Here is an 18,349-nt window from a genome sequence, read left to right on the forward strand (position 1 = left end):
TTCAGAACTGCATCACATGATAAGAGCTATTTTATGGCGTAAACATGCTGTGGTATGGATAACATTCTTTCAGTTTGGACACTGGTTTATGTCCACATTCTTCTGTTAACAGAGGTGAGATTATTAATCCTGTAAGTTAATGTTACAATTACTTTTATATATAGGGTTGATTCCATGTTACAGATATACCCCCAACCCCTTCAACATGCATGTTATTAATTAACCAATTCCCTAAGTTTTATTTGCTGTTGTTCTTGTTCTTGTTTGGGGCTTAATGCCATTTTTCAACACATCATGATCTATACATGGTGTAACGAGCCCATGTGGTAGTACATGGGCCATTTTCTGATAGGTGTGACCTTTTCCACAATTTCCTTTGGGCAGCTGATTCTAAAAAGTGGCTGCCAAAATGCTATTAATACAGTAATTAATAATACTAACAACAGAAAGTTCCAGGAAGGGTAAGGGTGATGAAATTTTCCCATTATCGCAGCCAATCAGTGAAAAGAATACGGCACAAGAATTTCATCAGCTAATTTGGGCCAATCAGAATCACATAAGGTGATATTTAACATGCTGTCATATCAAAAATATGAAATTGTACAAATTACTATGTGATATTGTACCAGTATGAAACTGATGCACCTGCCCATTTGATGCAACTGAAAGGCAAAGTTCCAAATCAAACAAGTTGCTGGAAAATCGTGAAAATCAAATTTTACCAATGTCTATTAATGTAAAGCCTCATACCAAATTAAAATATCAGGTTTCAATTCATTAAAGCATGCATAAACCACCAAGTGGAAATTGAAGGGTTAATTTCTAAGTCAAACAGGAACCATGACTCTAATATTTTGCTGAAAAAATTTGAAAATCTAAACTGATCTAGGTGTGTTTTTTAATAAAAAAGGTTCTTTAAAGTTGGTTTCATTCCATAAAGTTCTTCAAAAGTTATTGAGCTGAAGCTAAATGTGTAATGGAGGACTAAAACATGTTGAACTCTGACCTCAAACTTTGTATAAATTCACAGGTTTCTGACACTTAAACTGCTATCCAATCCAAGGAAGCTGCTTACTTCTAACCTGCTTAGGCATGTAGAGGATGCTAACACTAACCTACCATATTTAATCACTTATAAGTCAAATCCAACTGCAAACTGCACAGACCCAGATCTGATGTCACAAATGTACCTGCAGACTTTGGTCTGTGTAGTCTGCTTGAAGTAAGATAAGCAACACAGACCCAGATCTGTATGTGCTTTATGATATGGCAGATCAGGATATTTGTTATTAGCAGTTTTACTCAACTATAAACAAGTATATACGGTCATCAAGAATGCAGAGTGTTGCCCTTTGATCTCTCACCAACGATATGATGCTGAGGGTGCTAATCCATATCTTTTTCTGAATTTTCACAATGAATAGGTTAATTACCAATTAGCCCAACTAAAAATAGCTAAGATCATGACTATCCAAAATTGCCGCATGGGTTTTTGCTCTGAATTTTAACCAACAAAGGATGCAAATAAAGTACAATTTTGACATCTGGGATGTTTAATGATGTTTAAGTTGCTGACTCTAGCCTCTGGATCATCTTATGGTACTAAGAACATTTAAATTTATCCAACATACTGGGTAACTACATATAATTATGGTGGCATTTCCTGATCCCAACACATCATGCTTTTTACCCCTTTTATAATGCAACTGGAGCTGACACTGATCACTGATTACTGGTGGGTTTCTCATTCTCCTTTATCTGCTTCAATTAGAGTAATTAAGCAAAAACTTGAAGTCTGACCTAAATCTGGCAAGGTAAATAAGGTTGCAAGCTGACTTCTGAGAACCACCAAAGACAGTCATCAAGTCTAGCCCCTTGCCCACAGTGCTACTGAGAACCCTTGCCAATCCTGCAACTTGACCTACCTAAGGATGCTAATGGTTGATGTTGCAATAGGAAACTGTGTCTTGTTCCTCACCATTCTGGGATATTTTGTCACCACTGGCTTTGGATTTTTAGTTTTTTCTGATGATGGTAATGATGAAGCTGGTGGTGGCTCTGTTGATGGTACAGGTGGAGGTGAAGCTGCACGGATGTTTGAAGGTGACGATGCATGTATGCCACGCAAGCAAAATTCAAAATCTGTCTTGCATCGATACATTGTGACATGAAGGTATAACACGAAAACTTTCCTTTGCACGTTTAAGTGAAATATCCAGTTTCTTCAGACTGATCTTTTTGTTTTGGATTATTTATAATCAATCTCTCATAATAAACTGCTGCAAGATGAAAATAAACTATCAGAGTTCACTATTCCTCAGCTATATACAACAAAAAGAACACTATCACCTTTGTTGTAGAATTCTGATTTGGTCAGCAGATCATTTGAACACATTACAATTTCCACTGAATTTTAAGGTCCTGCATGTGAGCCCTGACAAACAGCCCGACTTGAAAAGCAAACATGCTGAAAGAGTGTCTTATCTAGCATCCATGAATAAAAGCCTGCAAGTTCTCTTGTCCTTGTGTTTACAATTGTTGACAATAATTCATGTCCACCTGCAGTATTAATGAAGTAAGCCCATTTTCAGGAATAACCAGGCAAGCCAATTTCCAGTATTAATGAAGTAAGCCTATTTTTTAGAGTCAAGTAAGTATGCAAATTTTCACCAAAGACATAAAATACAATTAATTATTGAAACACTGAATAAAAATCATTTATTGCAATCTATGAGAAAAGTGAAGAGCCAAAAAATTCAACAGAACTTCCAACATTAAACCACAAGTATAAAATTCAGTCTAAGCTGATCTGACAAATTAATAAGTCCATTAAACAATATAAGCTGAGGTAATTTGTTTCTAGGATGATCACTACACACTATCTTTCTTATTGTTGTCCATAACGTGAATGATTTATGAGTACAAAGCTGGCTAATTGAGACAATATCTGTAATATAGTTCACTAAGTTATGAATACCAATGCTTTGTACACCTGTATGTACGAAAATGCTGATACATACAGGTCCAGTAAATTGTGCATCACAATAAAGCACATAAACACATGGAAGGCTATAAAATGCTTATTGTATGTTTGTTAAATGAAGCATGGCTGTAATTTAAACCATTCTCTATCTAGAGGAAAGTATATTTAAAATGGCATGACAATGTCAGAGGTAAATGATCACATCTATGTAAGACAAGTCCCAGGTTCTTGAGATGAGGTAAAAATGCCTGTTCAGCCCGCAAACATATCCTGTTTCTCACTTGTGAAATTCATGAGTAAGGAACATTACTCCATACCTTTTAGAGAAGGAACAAAAAAACTTCACTGAAAAAAAGCTGCATGTCATTTTTGTCACAATCAGAAAGTACTCATTCCAAATTATGAAAAATAAAAGTAAAATGAACTTTAGAGAACACACGGACTTCATGAAACACAAGGACTCCTGAGAACACTGAAAATGAATTTCCACACTCAAGTCTTTTGGACCCTAATGTCTGGTCGGGGTTTTAGTGTCAACACAAAGACTAAATTGCAAATTCCAGACATGCTTTCAAAACAATTAAGTGAAAATAAAAAGAATGGAAAATGTCATCAATGGCAAGGATAAAACCATATAATCAGCTCTGAAAATTATAACTTTCCTAACGGCACTTAGGTCATAATAGCTATGACAAAACAGAAAACATCACCAGTCCTTTGAACACAAAAGAGTTTGGAAAAGTAATTACAAAATTACTCTTGTTATCTGGATGAAAGAGAAAATAACTGTTGCACACTATTGTACACTCTTATTAGTACATGTATATATAACCATCTCACCCAGTCTACATCGATTGCGTGGATTTAATGACCCATAATAATCCATCAGTCATAAAGCAGTAACCAAAAAACGACTGCAAACAAGTAAATGATAATACATGGGAGGTCAGCATGTATATTTTTTATCTATCCACTGTATGGTCAGGTCTATAGTTATGCTAATATAAGCAAGCTTAGTTACTGAATCAGGTGGCTTATTGTGTAAGAATTCACGTTAAATCTATGGCATGAAAAACTGGCAACTGATACTTGTAACAGAACCAATACAATCAATACAACCAACATGTGATAAATTGAATATAATTTAAATACAAAATGAAGATACATGGTCCTGGTGTAAATGTATTTGCCATATTGATGTACATGAAATTAATTTTAATACATGAATGGAAAGAAACAACATATTAATTTCTACTTATATCCTAGTGACAATATATTTTTCTTTCTTATAATACTTATAGTATCAAGAAAAATCAAATAAAACTAAAAAATTTTGATTTTAAAATGCAAAAAGAATGCAGTCAAGATAGTGGAGTGTCTGCAACCTTATCTGTGCACTTCATTATTGATTTTAATTTCATTGCACACTTGATTGATGTTTTTAATTTCACTGCATACTTGATTGATGTTTTTAATTTCATTGCACACTTGATTGATGTTTTTAATTACAGTGGACACTGGACTGGTGTTTTTTTAATTTCATTGTACACTTGACTTGTGTTTTTAATTTCATTTCACAAAAGTGTTCTTTTTTTTGTACAAAACAAAATACTGTACATTACAAAGTTTTAAAGCAATCTGTTGCAATACTCTTGCCAATGTTTCTTTTATTGGAAAAACCTTACTTATTTTCAAGAGCTAAGTTACCTTTTTGACTAATAACTAGTCACTGCTGGTGCTACAAAATTTCACATGCAAGGTCTGTGTCAATTAAATACTGTATTACTCACTTAAAAGTCGAGTCTAATGTGCAAACAGATCTGAATGAGTGCAGTTTGTTTGGAGTAATTAGTACAACAAAAACACTGACCCTGACCTGCCAACACATCATGTCACAGTCGATTAGGGTCTATGACCTTTGCAGTTGGACTTAACTTAAAAGCAAGCATATAAGGTATCCAGATTTAAGAGAGGCTGGTGTTATAAAAAATATATTGTTTTACAGTGCATTCTGCCTAGGGAACCAGGTCTCTTGAAGAGTTCAGGATTCGCTTCAGAGAATGAAATAATGAGTGCAGTCTGTCTAGGGAACCAGGTCTCTTGAAGAGTTCAGGATTCCCTTCAGAGAATGAAATAATGAGTGCAGCCTGCCTAGGGAACCAGGTCTGCTGAAGAGTTCAGTATTCCCTTCAGAGAATGAAAAAATGTGTGCAGTCTGCCTAGGGAACCAGTTCTCTTGAAGAGTTCAGGATTTGATTCAGAGAATGAAAAAATGAGTGCAGTCTGTCTAGGGAAACAGGTCTGCTGAAGAGTTCAGGATTTCCTTCAGAGAATGAAATAATAAGTGCAGTCTGCCTAGGGAACCAGGTCTCTTGAAGAGTTCAGGATTTGATTCAGAGAATGAAAAAATGAGTGCAGTCTGTCTAGGGAAACCGGTCTGCTGAAGAGTTCAGTATTCGCTTCAGAGAATGAAAAAATGAACCAACAATATGGTCTTGGCTCTCAGCAGGTACAGGTCCTCTATTCTGTTTATTGTATGTGGACAATACGACAGGACCTCTATTCTGTTTATTGTATATGGACAGTATGACAGGACCTCCATTCTGTTTATTGTATATGGACAGTAGGTACAGGTCCTCTATTCTGTTTATTGTATATGGACAGTAGGGCAGGACCTCTATTCTGTTTATTGTATATGGACAGTAGGACAGGACCTCTATTCTGTTTATTGTATATGGACAGTAGGTACAGGTCCTCTATTCTGTTTATTGTATATGGACAGTAGGACAGGACCTCTATTCTGTTTATTGTATGTGGATAGTAGGACAGGACCTCTATTCTGTTTATTGTATGTGGACAGTAGGACAGGACCTCTATTCTGTTTATTGTATATGGACAGTAGGACAGGACCTCTATTCTGTTTATTGTATATGGACAGTAGGACAGGACCTCTATTCTGTTTATTACTCTATTACTGTCATGAATCATTGTATTCACATTCCTGTTAATGTGACTTGTGTAATTTTTATCTCGGAAAAACATGTTGCACATCAGTTTAAACAAAATGTAACCAGAAAAATTGCAAGAAAGATAAATCTGAACAGAAAAAATGCTTATCAATGGTAATTCAATATAATGAAAATGATGCACATAAAGAAACAGCTAAAATCAGGAGGTTAACATTTGAAATGAAGGCACTTTTTCTTCTTCACAAATTAAAGCAGCATCAATGTCTGCAACCATAAAACAATAAAGAACAGTGTATAGGGCAAAGTATATATATGATGGTCATGGGGCAGTCTGGTATGCCAGAGCTTTCCAGTTCACCTCAATAAAAGATGAATTCTAATTACACCATAAGGGTATTTTCCATCCAGAAAAAAAGCCAACTATGCAACAGCAACAGGTTACATTTTAACTGCAAATAAGAGTAAGGTCCAAATCAATGTTACTATGAGATTTATCTAACTGTGCTATATATGGAGAAATTTACCGACAGTTTCATACCAGCAACTTTTTTGTTGAGTAGTAAATATAAAAAATTTAACCTCACATACATTTTTGGAACAATCAAATGCCAGAGTCACTACAATTAAAAACCGAGAATTTTCCAAAACCTTACATTCATTGAAGTTTACCAGTACAGAAACTTCTCATCATATGGTATTCAAATGCATCCAATTACACACATTTTAGAGGATTTTCCCATTCATAATCCTCTATCAAAGAATTTTTTAAAATTTATTGACACTTATGATGCTTCCATCTCAGACATCATTCACTGTACATGTATGTAATTACATCTAAGTAAAAACACAATGACATGAAAGATCATGATTATATCATTACAGTAACATCTCACTATAATGTTCACATTCATATAGACTAGCCCCCACCCCACCCCAGGGCTGAGGTAAGTAATCAACCAGTCTGTATATGGACAGTATTAGGACAGGATCTGCTAATTTTGTGGATTCCAGGGTTAATGAAACTTTGCCGCTGATCACAAACTTGCCAATAATCTTAAATAAAGATGAACAATCTCATTAAAGGTAACAAAGATTATTTATTTGAACTATTCTTTCTTCAACATGCATGTCTAATTTATGAAACTTTCAACTAATTGGGTCATTTCACTTCGTAATCCTTACCTATGCATATTAGCCTAATGATGGGCTCTGGCAAGGTAAAGCTCAGAGGAATAAGGCACACAAATTACTCTAGCTATTGTCATTCAAGTAATGTGTGGAGTTGTTGTTGCTTTTTACTGACTGCCTTTACCTTGTACTCACCTCCATGACAAATGCCTATAAACTGCCTTGGGGTAACAGTATTCCATGAGCATTAAGTGTGAAACAATGTAAATCATGACTGTGTAGTTTATACAGGCCAAAGGTTACAGGAATATCTTGCAGTGTCAAAAAAGGGATCTCCCTCACTCTTGCTTTTATAATTAAACCAAAATATGAGTTTCATTGAAAATCATGTTTTTATAAACACAGGCATAAGAAACTTATATGAAATTTGGATTGGTAGATGAAGTTTAGTACATCTATCACTGTTAACTGACTGCAGACAAAGGTCAATGACCAATTTGTTTCATGATTTGTACATCTGTTCGATAAAATCTCTGTTTTCTTCATCATGAAAATATTTCCAGTGATTGAAACAAGATTCATAAATACAATGGGGCTATATGAAAATTGGATGAAAAATGTTAAAGTTATAAAGAGTTAAATTTGTATATGCTACAGAGTAAATTCTCTCAATCTTCCCTACTTGGTCAGGAAAGTTCTCAACTGTGTTACAGTCTACATCTGGCTGGTAAGAATTAGTCAGAGTTCTTGTATGCAACATGTGAATGACAGATGCAACACTTGGTCAAAGGGTCAGTAAGCCTAATATTAATCACATACTAACTTTGACCAATAGAAGGTTTTTACTCGCACTATGTTTCAAACAGTTAGGCAACATATTTCTAGTCATTCAACTGACCATTGTCTATGAATGACATATGCTACCTACCTCCTTCTATTGATCAATGGTTGTGGACCACAGCCCTTAACTTTCTCAAATTAAACCTAGAATTCATTATAACCTATATAATGGATCAATATTGACAGATCTCAATTTTAACTCTTTAGCCCCTGGAGGATTGTCATGTTTGCCTGAAAAGTAACAAACACATTTTGGGGTCTGTTTCTGAATACATCCTAATACATCAACTTCCAAGAGATTTCCCATTAACCTAATGCCTAGTTGTGTTAGAAACATCATTTTTCATTGGCTATTTCACTCACGCATGAGCAGAAGTGCAAAAGTTGGATTTTGTTAAAAAATTTTGCTTTACAGACCCATCATTTTCATATCGAGACCACTCTTTATTCAAAATGTCCATCTTATCCTACTTTTTGCAAAGGTTTGCCTGTCTGTGTGCAGTTCAGACTGGTCTACCACAGATCTGAGGCCCTAAAGTCTAAAATCCAGACATAAAATCGGATTCCAACCACAAGCAAATTTTGGGTGGAAAAAAATCTGGTCCAAACCATAGTTTTTTCCCTCTGTATTTTGTAGTGCAACCAGAACATCCAGATTATTTGGTATCATTGTAGAGCTACAACTGCCTACCTTTCTATAATACCACCCACTTTAGTGTATCATACATGACCTTGATGCTACAGAGCTCGGTAGTAGTCTACTACCTCCAGATGCATAAAAGCGGTGCCAGGGGTTAATGAGTTAATCAGATAACATAACAGATAATTATAATTACAGTCTGATCTTAATCACACTGCTGACAAAATGGATTATTACTAGCAGATTAAACAAATTAAAATAAAGAAAATATTTTATTAAAAATCCAACACAACACATTATTGTAAGTAAATCTTGATTTTATTGTGAATGCATGTAGATTTAAGGAAACCAGTAGGCAAGCTCAACTCCTTCCTTGATTTTCCATCTGGTTTCTGAATAATGTGTACCCTGCCTGCACACAATTCTCATGACTGAGTTTACAAAGATTAAATAAGGACAGCAGTTATTATATCTGGTTCTGCTACAGAGCTGTTCACAGCTGTGTTGAAACACATTTAGCCTAAAAATTGTTGCTCATTACATTTAGCAGGTGGCCCTCACAGCAATTCATTTATATAATAAAACTGATCAATGCAATATAATTTTGGTTGCAAATGATGGGTGGTTGCTTAAATCAGGTTTTACTGCATAATAATTTGAAAACCTAACCAGGTAATCTACATATGAACACAAATATACCTAATAAATTCAAAGGCTTTCCTTAACTGTCTTAAGAAAGTTTTTTCCCCAAAAAGTCTGCATACAAAAAGTTGAAAAATGTCCCAAAGAAATAGAAAAATTTAAAACACCTAAAAGTCTAATAAGGTAATGTATGTATGAATATAAATATGCCTGCCATATTTCATTTGTCTCTCTCTAGTGGTTTGGGGATGTCTTGCTTAATGTATGTATGAATATAAATATGCCTGCCATATTTCATTTGTCTCTCTCTAGTGGTTTGGGGGATGTCTTGCTTAATGTGTGTATGAATATAAATATGCCTGCCATATTTCATTTGTCTCTCTCTAGTGGTTTTGAGGATGTCTTGCTTAATCATGTAAACAAGGTTTTGTCCAAAAAAGTACAAAAGTTAAAACAATTAAAACACTTAAAAGATAAGTAAAATGGTCTGAAAATGTAATTAGGTCAAACACTCCTTTAAAAAAATGTTTGTTAGTATTTGGTGGGTTTTTTGTACAATCTTGCTAGCAAGCTTGTTGGAATGGAGGTATGAAGGTGCAGATGGATATGAACAAATCAAGATGTCCTCAATGCAAGCAATGGGTGAATAAAAACTGCTGTCATGACCTATGAATACAGTCAGGAAAGATCATCCACTCATGACTATAATATAGTGTGCAAAACTTCAAGGCCCAGAAATAAACATTTATTTGGCTGTTGTGCTAAAACAGATCTGGGATGCTTGTTGCGAAATAGACATCTGAAGAGACATACGGTTTTCAAAATAGTCATCTGAAGAGACATACGGTTTTCCTTACCTTGCAATTTCATTAAAACTGAGAAAAAGCCTCTGCAGACTAGGAAGACTGTCAACATCATTCTGCAAATTAAAATAGTCAACAGTCAACAAACAAGTTTAGTATTATATACTATACACTGTGTGTGTGTGTGTGTGTCAGAGGCAGGCAATCAATACATTAGCTTTATCTGATAGTTGAAAACAAGAAGCTGGTCATGGCCTGCATGATACCCTCAAACTTTTGGTAACTTGGCAGCACATATAAAGCTGTATTCACATACCAGTTAACATGACTATGTGGCCAACTGTAATTGAAAATATGACCACAAAACTTTAATGTTGAAGTTAATTTTCGGTCTGGACAGACACATATGGGTACCAAAGTGATCATTGTCAATCTACCACTAATGTGGGTTTGATGCTTGATAATAGAATTAAATACACGAAACATTGATAAGAAATATAGCTTGAAACAAATAACCCATCCTTTATGGGTATGACTGTGTTTTCTCAAATACCTATAAGTCTATGATCATGTTTTCTCACACTCGTATACTTCAATGATATCCAGTGTAGAACACTGGTACAGGATATCTCTACCCTACCTCACTAATCCTGACTTGTGGACTATTTTGTTTACCTACTGCAAGCATTCTGCACAAAAAGTAGCAAAAACTTCTCAATTTCCATCATCACTTGAACAGTCTTTCATAATAATCATAATAATATTATTTGCAACATATCTGTGTACCAAAATGAGCAATGTCTGAAGTTAAGTGTCCCACAAACAGGCCATTTTGTAGTGATTCACCTAGATAAAGTAAAACAAAAAGTTGTTGCTGTAATTATCATTTTTGTTTTTTCTTATTCTCATCAATATTTCTATCTGGAATTTAAATGTTATCATTGTTATTGGGATTAATGCCATTTTCAGCACAAGATAGGCTAAATATGGCAGCCAGTATAACTGGTGGAGGAAGAACCCAGGAAAACCCAGGGAAGAACCACTGACCTAAGAGATGCTACTGGCAATTTTTTCATGTACCCATGTTAGCAGAGCCTGAGGCTCAAACCCACACAGACAGAAGTGAGATGGCAGTTACCTGGAATGGTGAACACTTTAGACCACTTGGCCAGTCAGGATTTTTATCAGACTTGCTACAGTCAATGCTTAGGAAGTGGAAGTTGATTTCTATCATCAAAGAATATCCCACCCAATTGGGGTCAGGTGTGAGTGTGAAAGTTCACCTTCCAAGTTCTTTATATATTGAGAGAATTTAATGCAAATATGCTCTGATACATGTATGTGCTTTAACCATCTGAATTTTGCATGAGTTACAATCTGGAAACCATTGAGATTCCCACCCTATAACTACCTAGATACACAGCCTGGGCACTGAAATGTCAAGTCAATGACATGGGAATCATAGGGGATCTATGGCTTTGCCTTGGGATAAACTTAAAGAACTGTTACTAAAATAATGACATGTCTACTGCAAGCTGGAACCTGAGTAGCAGATATGCTTCTTGCAATCAGCTGCAAACAAGTCTATGTTGATCTGGCTGAAATGTTGTGACTTACCACAGTCCGTATCTTATTTCTCCGCAAGTTGAGTTCTGCCAGTGAGTCCATACCAGCAAGACTGTCCACATGTACAACCATATTGCCAGCCAGATTTAACACTCGCAATTCTGTTAAATGATTCATATTTTCTATAACAGTTATCTGCAATAATAAAAAAGTGAACATATGGTTACATCTGAGTTAAATTAACTCCTTTCTGTCCATGGTTAATTTGTAAGATGAAAGAAATAGCTTCCCATTGTTCAGTATTGCATAAAATCAACATCAATCACAATAAAATATGTTTACAATTACAGAATGATTGTCTATAAAAACACAAATAATTATATATCAGAAAACTTGTGTAAACTCTGTACTTTTAATCTCAATGAAATATTTGTTATTAAGAGAGAAATTATATGTGTCATTAACATGATTTATCTGATAGATGTTCCTCCTATTCCTCCTGCTGATCATCTTCCTTTTCCTCCTCCTTATCATCTTCCATTTACCACTACCTGTATTAGTACTAGTACTAGTACTACTACTACTACTACTACCACTGCCTCTGTTGATATTGTAATGTGTACTAAAATTACCAATTCAACTTCTTAAACCACTACAGCCATATTTCTGACAGTAAAGTTTTTTTTATAAACTGGGGATCCAAATGTTAAAACAATCCTCCTATGTTGACATACACTTCAACTCAACAAAAAATGAGAGAGACAATATGTAATTAACAAACCTGGTTACCATGGAGGTCAAGCACGTCCAATTTATTTAAAGAATCCAAATTTTCTATTCTCTTAATTCTGCAATAAATAAAGAATTATTTTCATTACTGAAACTAAAAACTTTTGTACTCTTAATAATTAAATTATTTCAGACACTTAAAAATCAACATTATTATAAGCAAAGTAAGAAGAAAAAAATCTTAATTTTGTAAACTTATCCAAATATCCATGACTGAATGATAAAATACCAATATAATATATATACTGATAAGTTATCCAAAACACACATGACTGAATAATAAAGTACCAATATATATATATATACTGACAAGTTATCCAAAACACACATGACTGAATGATAAAGTACCAATATATATATATATACTGACAAGTTATCCAAAACACACATGGCTGAATGATAAAGTACCAATATATATATATATATATATATATATATATATATATATATATATATATATATATATATATATATATATACTTATAAGTTGTACAGAATGACAATAAAAACTGATAATTGAATTTATAATAATTTTTTGTTGGTTAAATAGCCATCATAATGCATTAAGAGGATTGGAAATAGCATTACAGGAGTATGAAATATATTTACAACTGTAACACTGATCTTCAAGTGCTAATAACTTCTGTTTCTTTTGTCAAGCAACAGGACTGTGAGCAAAGTCTGTGAATGTAAAAAATTGGCAATTTTCTTCTTAAACCAAAAGCAAAGTATTAGGAATTCAGAAGAAAATTAATCTTCTTTATTAATACAAAATATTCACATTCATCCATCCTCAATTTACCCAACAGCATTATATATGGTGCAAAATGATGTTTTTAGAAGTTATTAGTAAATTGCATCTGTTTAGCTGAGAAAACAGGGTTAGATCGTACACTGCATACAGGTAAAATTATAATGTTTTGATCAGGAAGTGTACTCTAAGGGCTATTCCATTGAAGTGTACACTAAGGGCTATTCCATTTAAAATACATGGTACCCAGGGAAGGCACTTTTTAAAAATCTATGCTAGGGTACTAAGATTACCCAAAGAGTTCATATGAAAACAATACAAAATTCTAAATAGCATCTATGAGTGACTATTCTACATTAATAGTGCCTTCTCTGGGTCCCATGTATATTTTACTGGAACAGCCCTAATGTACAAGACCTAAAATATTTGTTAATTTCTTTTATGCATTATTAATCTGTGTGCAGTCCATTATCATGTCAATCTGGTTGTCATACTGAACTCTTTCCAAGGTTCATTGCACCAAATCATTGCCAAAAAAATGTCTGGTCTTAAGAGGCACTTCACTGAGGGGGCGGCTTAAAATAAATCTGAATGTGATACACATTTATTCTCCTGAATAATATTCATCTGCCCACCAACCTATCATATTCATCCATATATCCCATTGCCAGACATGCAAAAAGAAAATTGTGCTTATTTCTTGCTAAATTGTTTAATAAATGAACTAAAATACACATACAAGTTTTGCTATGCATACAAATGCAGAAATCGGCATACATTCCTCCAACATTGTAACACCTTATTACAGGAAACGTGTGATAATAAAGTATCTTAAAGTAGGGGAGTAAACTTCCGTGCAACTTTACATGTATGCAATTTGTTTCTGCACTATGTCCAGAAATGGTGGAAATTTACATACCATCCAAATTAACTTATGCGTGCAGATCTATGCATATGAAAAAATTTACCTAAGTATGCAAATGTACATATGTAAATTTTGCACACATAAGAAAATTTGTGAACAGGGTACATGGAACTTAAGAGCATCAAGTCCTGACATCTCCATAATCCAGTTGCTACAGAGGTCAAGAAAATAAGTCACTTACTGACATCAAAAGTGCCATCGTAGAATTGATGGGCTAATTTAACTTACTTATTTTTGCCAAGCATGAGGACTCTAAGGGACTTAAGAGCATTAAGTCCTGATATCTCCTCGATCTGGTTGTCATACAGGTCAAGGAAAATGAGCCGTTTCAGACTGCCAAGATGCTGGATCTTGGTGATCATGTTGTGTTGGTAGTTCAGCAGTCGCAGCTGCTCCTCGCCTTCAAGAATCGGGCATACTGTCAGTTTCCGCCTAAAACATATTCAGTTCATAATCAATAGTATAGACAATAGTAACATTCTTACATCTGTGAATGCAATGTACTATCTGATTGGTAAATGTAACATGCTTTCTGACTGGTGAATGTCAGATCTGGCAGTAGTAAAATCCACAATTTATTGATTTTGAAACTTTGATGTTAATATGACCTCATGATTCCTTAGTTATGAAAAAATTGCCTGATTATATTTTCTGCTAATTTTCAAATTAATTTTCTAAAGTGCATTAGAATGAGATAACAGTCTTGTGTCTAGAACAACAATGGTTACACTATTACTCATATCCATTTTACCGACTCTGCTGAGATTGCATCAACTGTCTACAAATTTGCAACATTCCACTATGACAAAATATTCAAAATATGGTGTTTAAATCAGGGTCATAAGTTCAAATTTGTTTCCTTACCTGAATAGCTTCATGACTTTGGTGGCCAGACTACCTGAAGAACCAACCAACCCTGGAACCCCTAACTCTTGACTTGACATGGTTTTCATTTGATCTTTTGCTTTTACAATATACTTCAAATTATTTATTTTTAAGGGTACAAATCATTGTGGATTTACACAAAATTACATTTGATAAGTGATCAAAACTTGTGAATAAGGCAAACTTTGAGAAGTGGGGGAGTCCTACTGTTAGCATTACACTACTCTCATTACTATAATGTACCTCGTTATAAGACAGCAATTTTCATTAGGTCGGTATGGCCATGGATACCATATTATTATTTAATAGAAATATTATGAACAAGAGTCTCTTGAAAGTACTGACTCCTCTGGCCAAAAAGAATTTTGAGAAATTCAAGAGATGACCATTTCTTCCTTTTAACTGCTGAGTCTTAAAATCACCTCTGATATTCTTCAGCAGTAACAAATTAATTGATGTGGTGGGCATACTGGATGTGAGATTGGCACCATTTTCATTTAGAACCATGTAGACAACATTAGAAATCTTTTGATGAAACCTCAAGTTGATATGACCATCCATTCAGAGGGAGTAGTAACAGCAAGATTTTCAAGGTAGCTATCCTGACAGCCATATTGGATGTACAGCTGGCACAATTTTAATTAATTGTGGTGAAACTGAATTCTGATATACTCATCCATATGGGAGTAGAGTTAACAACATTTTAAAGATGGCCACCATGGTGGCCATATTGTGGGTCAGTTTGCATAATTATTCATTAAGGACCAAGTAGATACTGTAAGAACTCTTCTCATGAAAACCTCATGTCGAAATGACTAAGTTTAAGAGGAGCAGTCACAACAAGATTTTCAAGATAGTCACCATCATGGCCACATTGACTGTCCGATCAGTGTTGTTTTAATTTAGGACCAAATAGACATTATGATACATCTTTTGCTGAAAAGCCCACATCAATATAACTTTTGTTTAATAAGGTTTAGTAACAAAATAATTTTCAAGATGGCTGCTGCAGTAGCCATATTGGACAACAGATCTGCACCATTTTCATTTTAGATCAACTAGACATCATAGAAGCCCTGTGATCACCAGTTCCAGAGGAGTAGTGATAATAAGATTTCCAAGATGGCCCCAGTGGACATCAGATCAGCACCACTTTCATTCAGAACCAACTAGGCATTATAGAAGTCTTTTGGTGAAAACCCCTTATCAATAAGTCTTTCTGGTCTGGAAGGGCACCAATATCAAGATTTTCAAGATGGCTGCCATACTGGATTTCAGATCAGTACCATGCTCATTTTAGTGAAAATGGAATGTTGGTATGACTATCCACTCAGAAGGAGTAATGATAACAAGATTTTCAAGATAGCTATTGTGGTGGCCATATTGGAGGTCAGATCAGTACCTTTCATTTAGGATAATTTGACATCATAAGAAGTCTTTTGATGAAATCCCAAAGTCAATATAAATTTTTCAATCAGCTGGAGAAACAAGAAGATTTTCAATATGGCTGCCATGGTGTCAATATTTGACTTCAGACTGGCACCTACCAGACATCATATGAGTGAAAACCCCATGCTGATATGACCATCTATTCATCAGGAGTAGCAAAAACAAGATTTTCTAGATGGCTGCTGTGGTATCAATATTGGATGTCCAAGTGGCACTATTTTCATTTAGAACCAAACAGATCTTGGGATGAATGTGTATGGAAAGTTCATTGAGGAGAGGCAGCTATAACAAGCCTGTGCTTATGGACAGATGGACAGTGGATAGAAAGAAAAACCATCCCATAAACTTTTCTGGCATATGACAACTTGAGTTAATAAGAAATCTAAATAAATGGCAAATGGACTCTTATCAGTTGGTCCATTTTTACGGTTCTCATAGTGATGTAATCCTGTAGTTGAGAGACTTGAAATGTGCAAATTTAGCGTCCACAGATAAATGTGAATTCAGAGTATGATCAACCCTTGCAATAACCATGCATATTACAATGTACTACAATAAAAAACTGATGTGAACAAATGTGATCATTGGCAAATGATCTTTTATAACAAATTATACTGCCTTTGACTCTTTCAGTGATTTTCCAGTAACAAATAAGCAACTTTCCTACTATAATGTTCTTTAAAAGGACACTGTCATTTCCAAAGGCTTTAATGTAACCAAACAAGTCAGATAATAACATGTGAACATTTAATGTCAAAGGACATATATTTTTCATGTTGGAAACATTTAATTTCAAGGGACTATATCTTTCATGTTGGAAACATTTAATTTCAAGGGACTATATCTTTCATGTTGTTAACACATTAACCCCTGGTGATTTTTGTCATTTTCGCCTGGAAATCGAGTAGGAAACACATTTTGAAAGCTATTTCTGAACAGATCCGAAAACACCAAATCCCCGGTGATCTTTCAATAACATACTGCCTAGTTGTTTTAGAAACATCGTTTTTCATTGGCTATTTGACTCGCACATGAGCAGAAGGGTAAAAGTTGGAGGTTATTTTTGTTTTTTTTGTTTGTTTTTTTTTTTTTTTTGCTAAACGGAGCCATTATTTTTGTATCGAGACCACTCTTTATTCCAAATGCCCATCTTATCCTACTTTTTGCAAAGGCTCATCTGTCTGTTTGCAGTTCATACTGGTTTGCCTTAGATCTGAGACCAAAAGGTCTAAAATTCGGACACAAAATCGGAATCCAACCACGGGCGAATTCTGGGTAGAAAAAAGTCGGGTCCAAAAAATGTTTTTTTTAAATCTGTATTTTGTAGTGCAACTAGATATTCCAGATTATTTGGTATCATTGTAGAGCTACATATGTCTACCTTTCTATAATACCACCCACTTTTGTGTATCATGCATGACCATGAGGCTACAGAGCTCGGCAGTAGGCTACTACCTTCTGCCATGTTAACTCATTGCTAGGGGTTAATGTGTTAACATTTAATTTCAAGGGACTATATCTTTCACGTTGGAAACATTTAATTTCAAAGGACTATATCTTTCATGTTGGAAACACTGAATTTCAAGGGACTATATCTTTCATGTCAGAAACATTTAATTTCAAGGGACATACATCTTTCATATCAGAAACATTTAATTTCAGGCGACATATATCTTTCATGTTGGACAATATATATCAGATTTGAAAAATAATTGCTTTAATATTAAAAATGAAGTAAAGATTTATATTGCTGAAACAGTTTTGTTCATTTATATTTTCAAGTCTGACAATGATAGGACACGGAAGACAACTCTATCTCTCTCTCATTTTTCAGGACATGGAGTTTTCTTTTTTATGATGGCTGCTGTACCTATCAAGATTGAGTCTGTCTTGATTAGAGGCTCGCTCCTCTGATGTCCGATACACCACTGGAATACCTGGTGCTGATGGGCTTTCAGCAAATATTACACGATCACCTG

The 18,349-nt window shown here is 34.6% G+C and overlaps 1 protein-coding gene across 4 annotated transcripts in view; it reads right to left on the reverse strand.

Annotated features, from left to right (window-relative positions):
- Window positions 1-18,349, reverse strand: part of LOC149801354 (leucine-rich repeat-containing protein 49-like) — a 170,828-nt gene that overhangs the window by 88,891 nt on the left and 63,588 nt on the right. For all 4 annotated transcript variants that reach the window (XM_089955411.1, XM_089955409.1, XM_089955408.1 and 1 more), the window contains 5 exons: window positions 18,241-18,346; window positions 14,265-14,468; window positions 12,353-12,419; window positions 11,623-11,766; window positions 10,060-10,121 (listed from right to left, as the gene is read on the reverse strand). In XM_089955411.1, coding sequence (XP_089811537.1) covers window positions 10,060-10,121; window positions 11,623-11,766; window positions 12,353-12,419; window positions 14,265-14,468; window positions 18,241-18,346 — 583 coding nt within the window. The remainder of the gene's footprint in view (window positions 1-10,059; window positions 10,122-11,622; window positions 11,767-12,352; window positions 12,420-14,264; window positions 14,469-18,240; window positions 18,347-18,349) is intronic.

The sequence above is a fragment of the Sinohyriopsis cumingii genome, chromosome 4 (assembly GCF_028554795.1).
Source record: "Sinohyriopsis cumingii isolate HCF-2022 chromosome 4, ASM2855479v2, whole genome shotgun sequence".
In the NCBI taxonomy this organism is placed as follows: Eukaryota; Metazoa; Mollusca; class Bivalvia; order Unionida; family Unionidae; genus Sinohyriopsis; species Sinohyriopsis cumingii.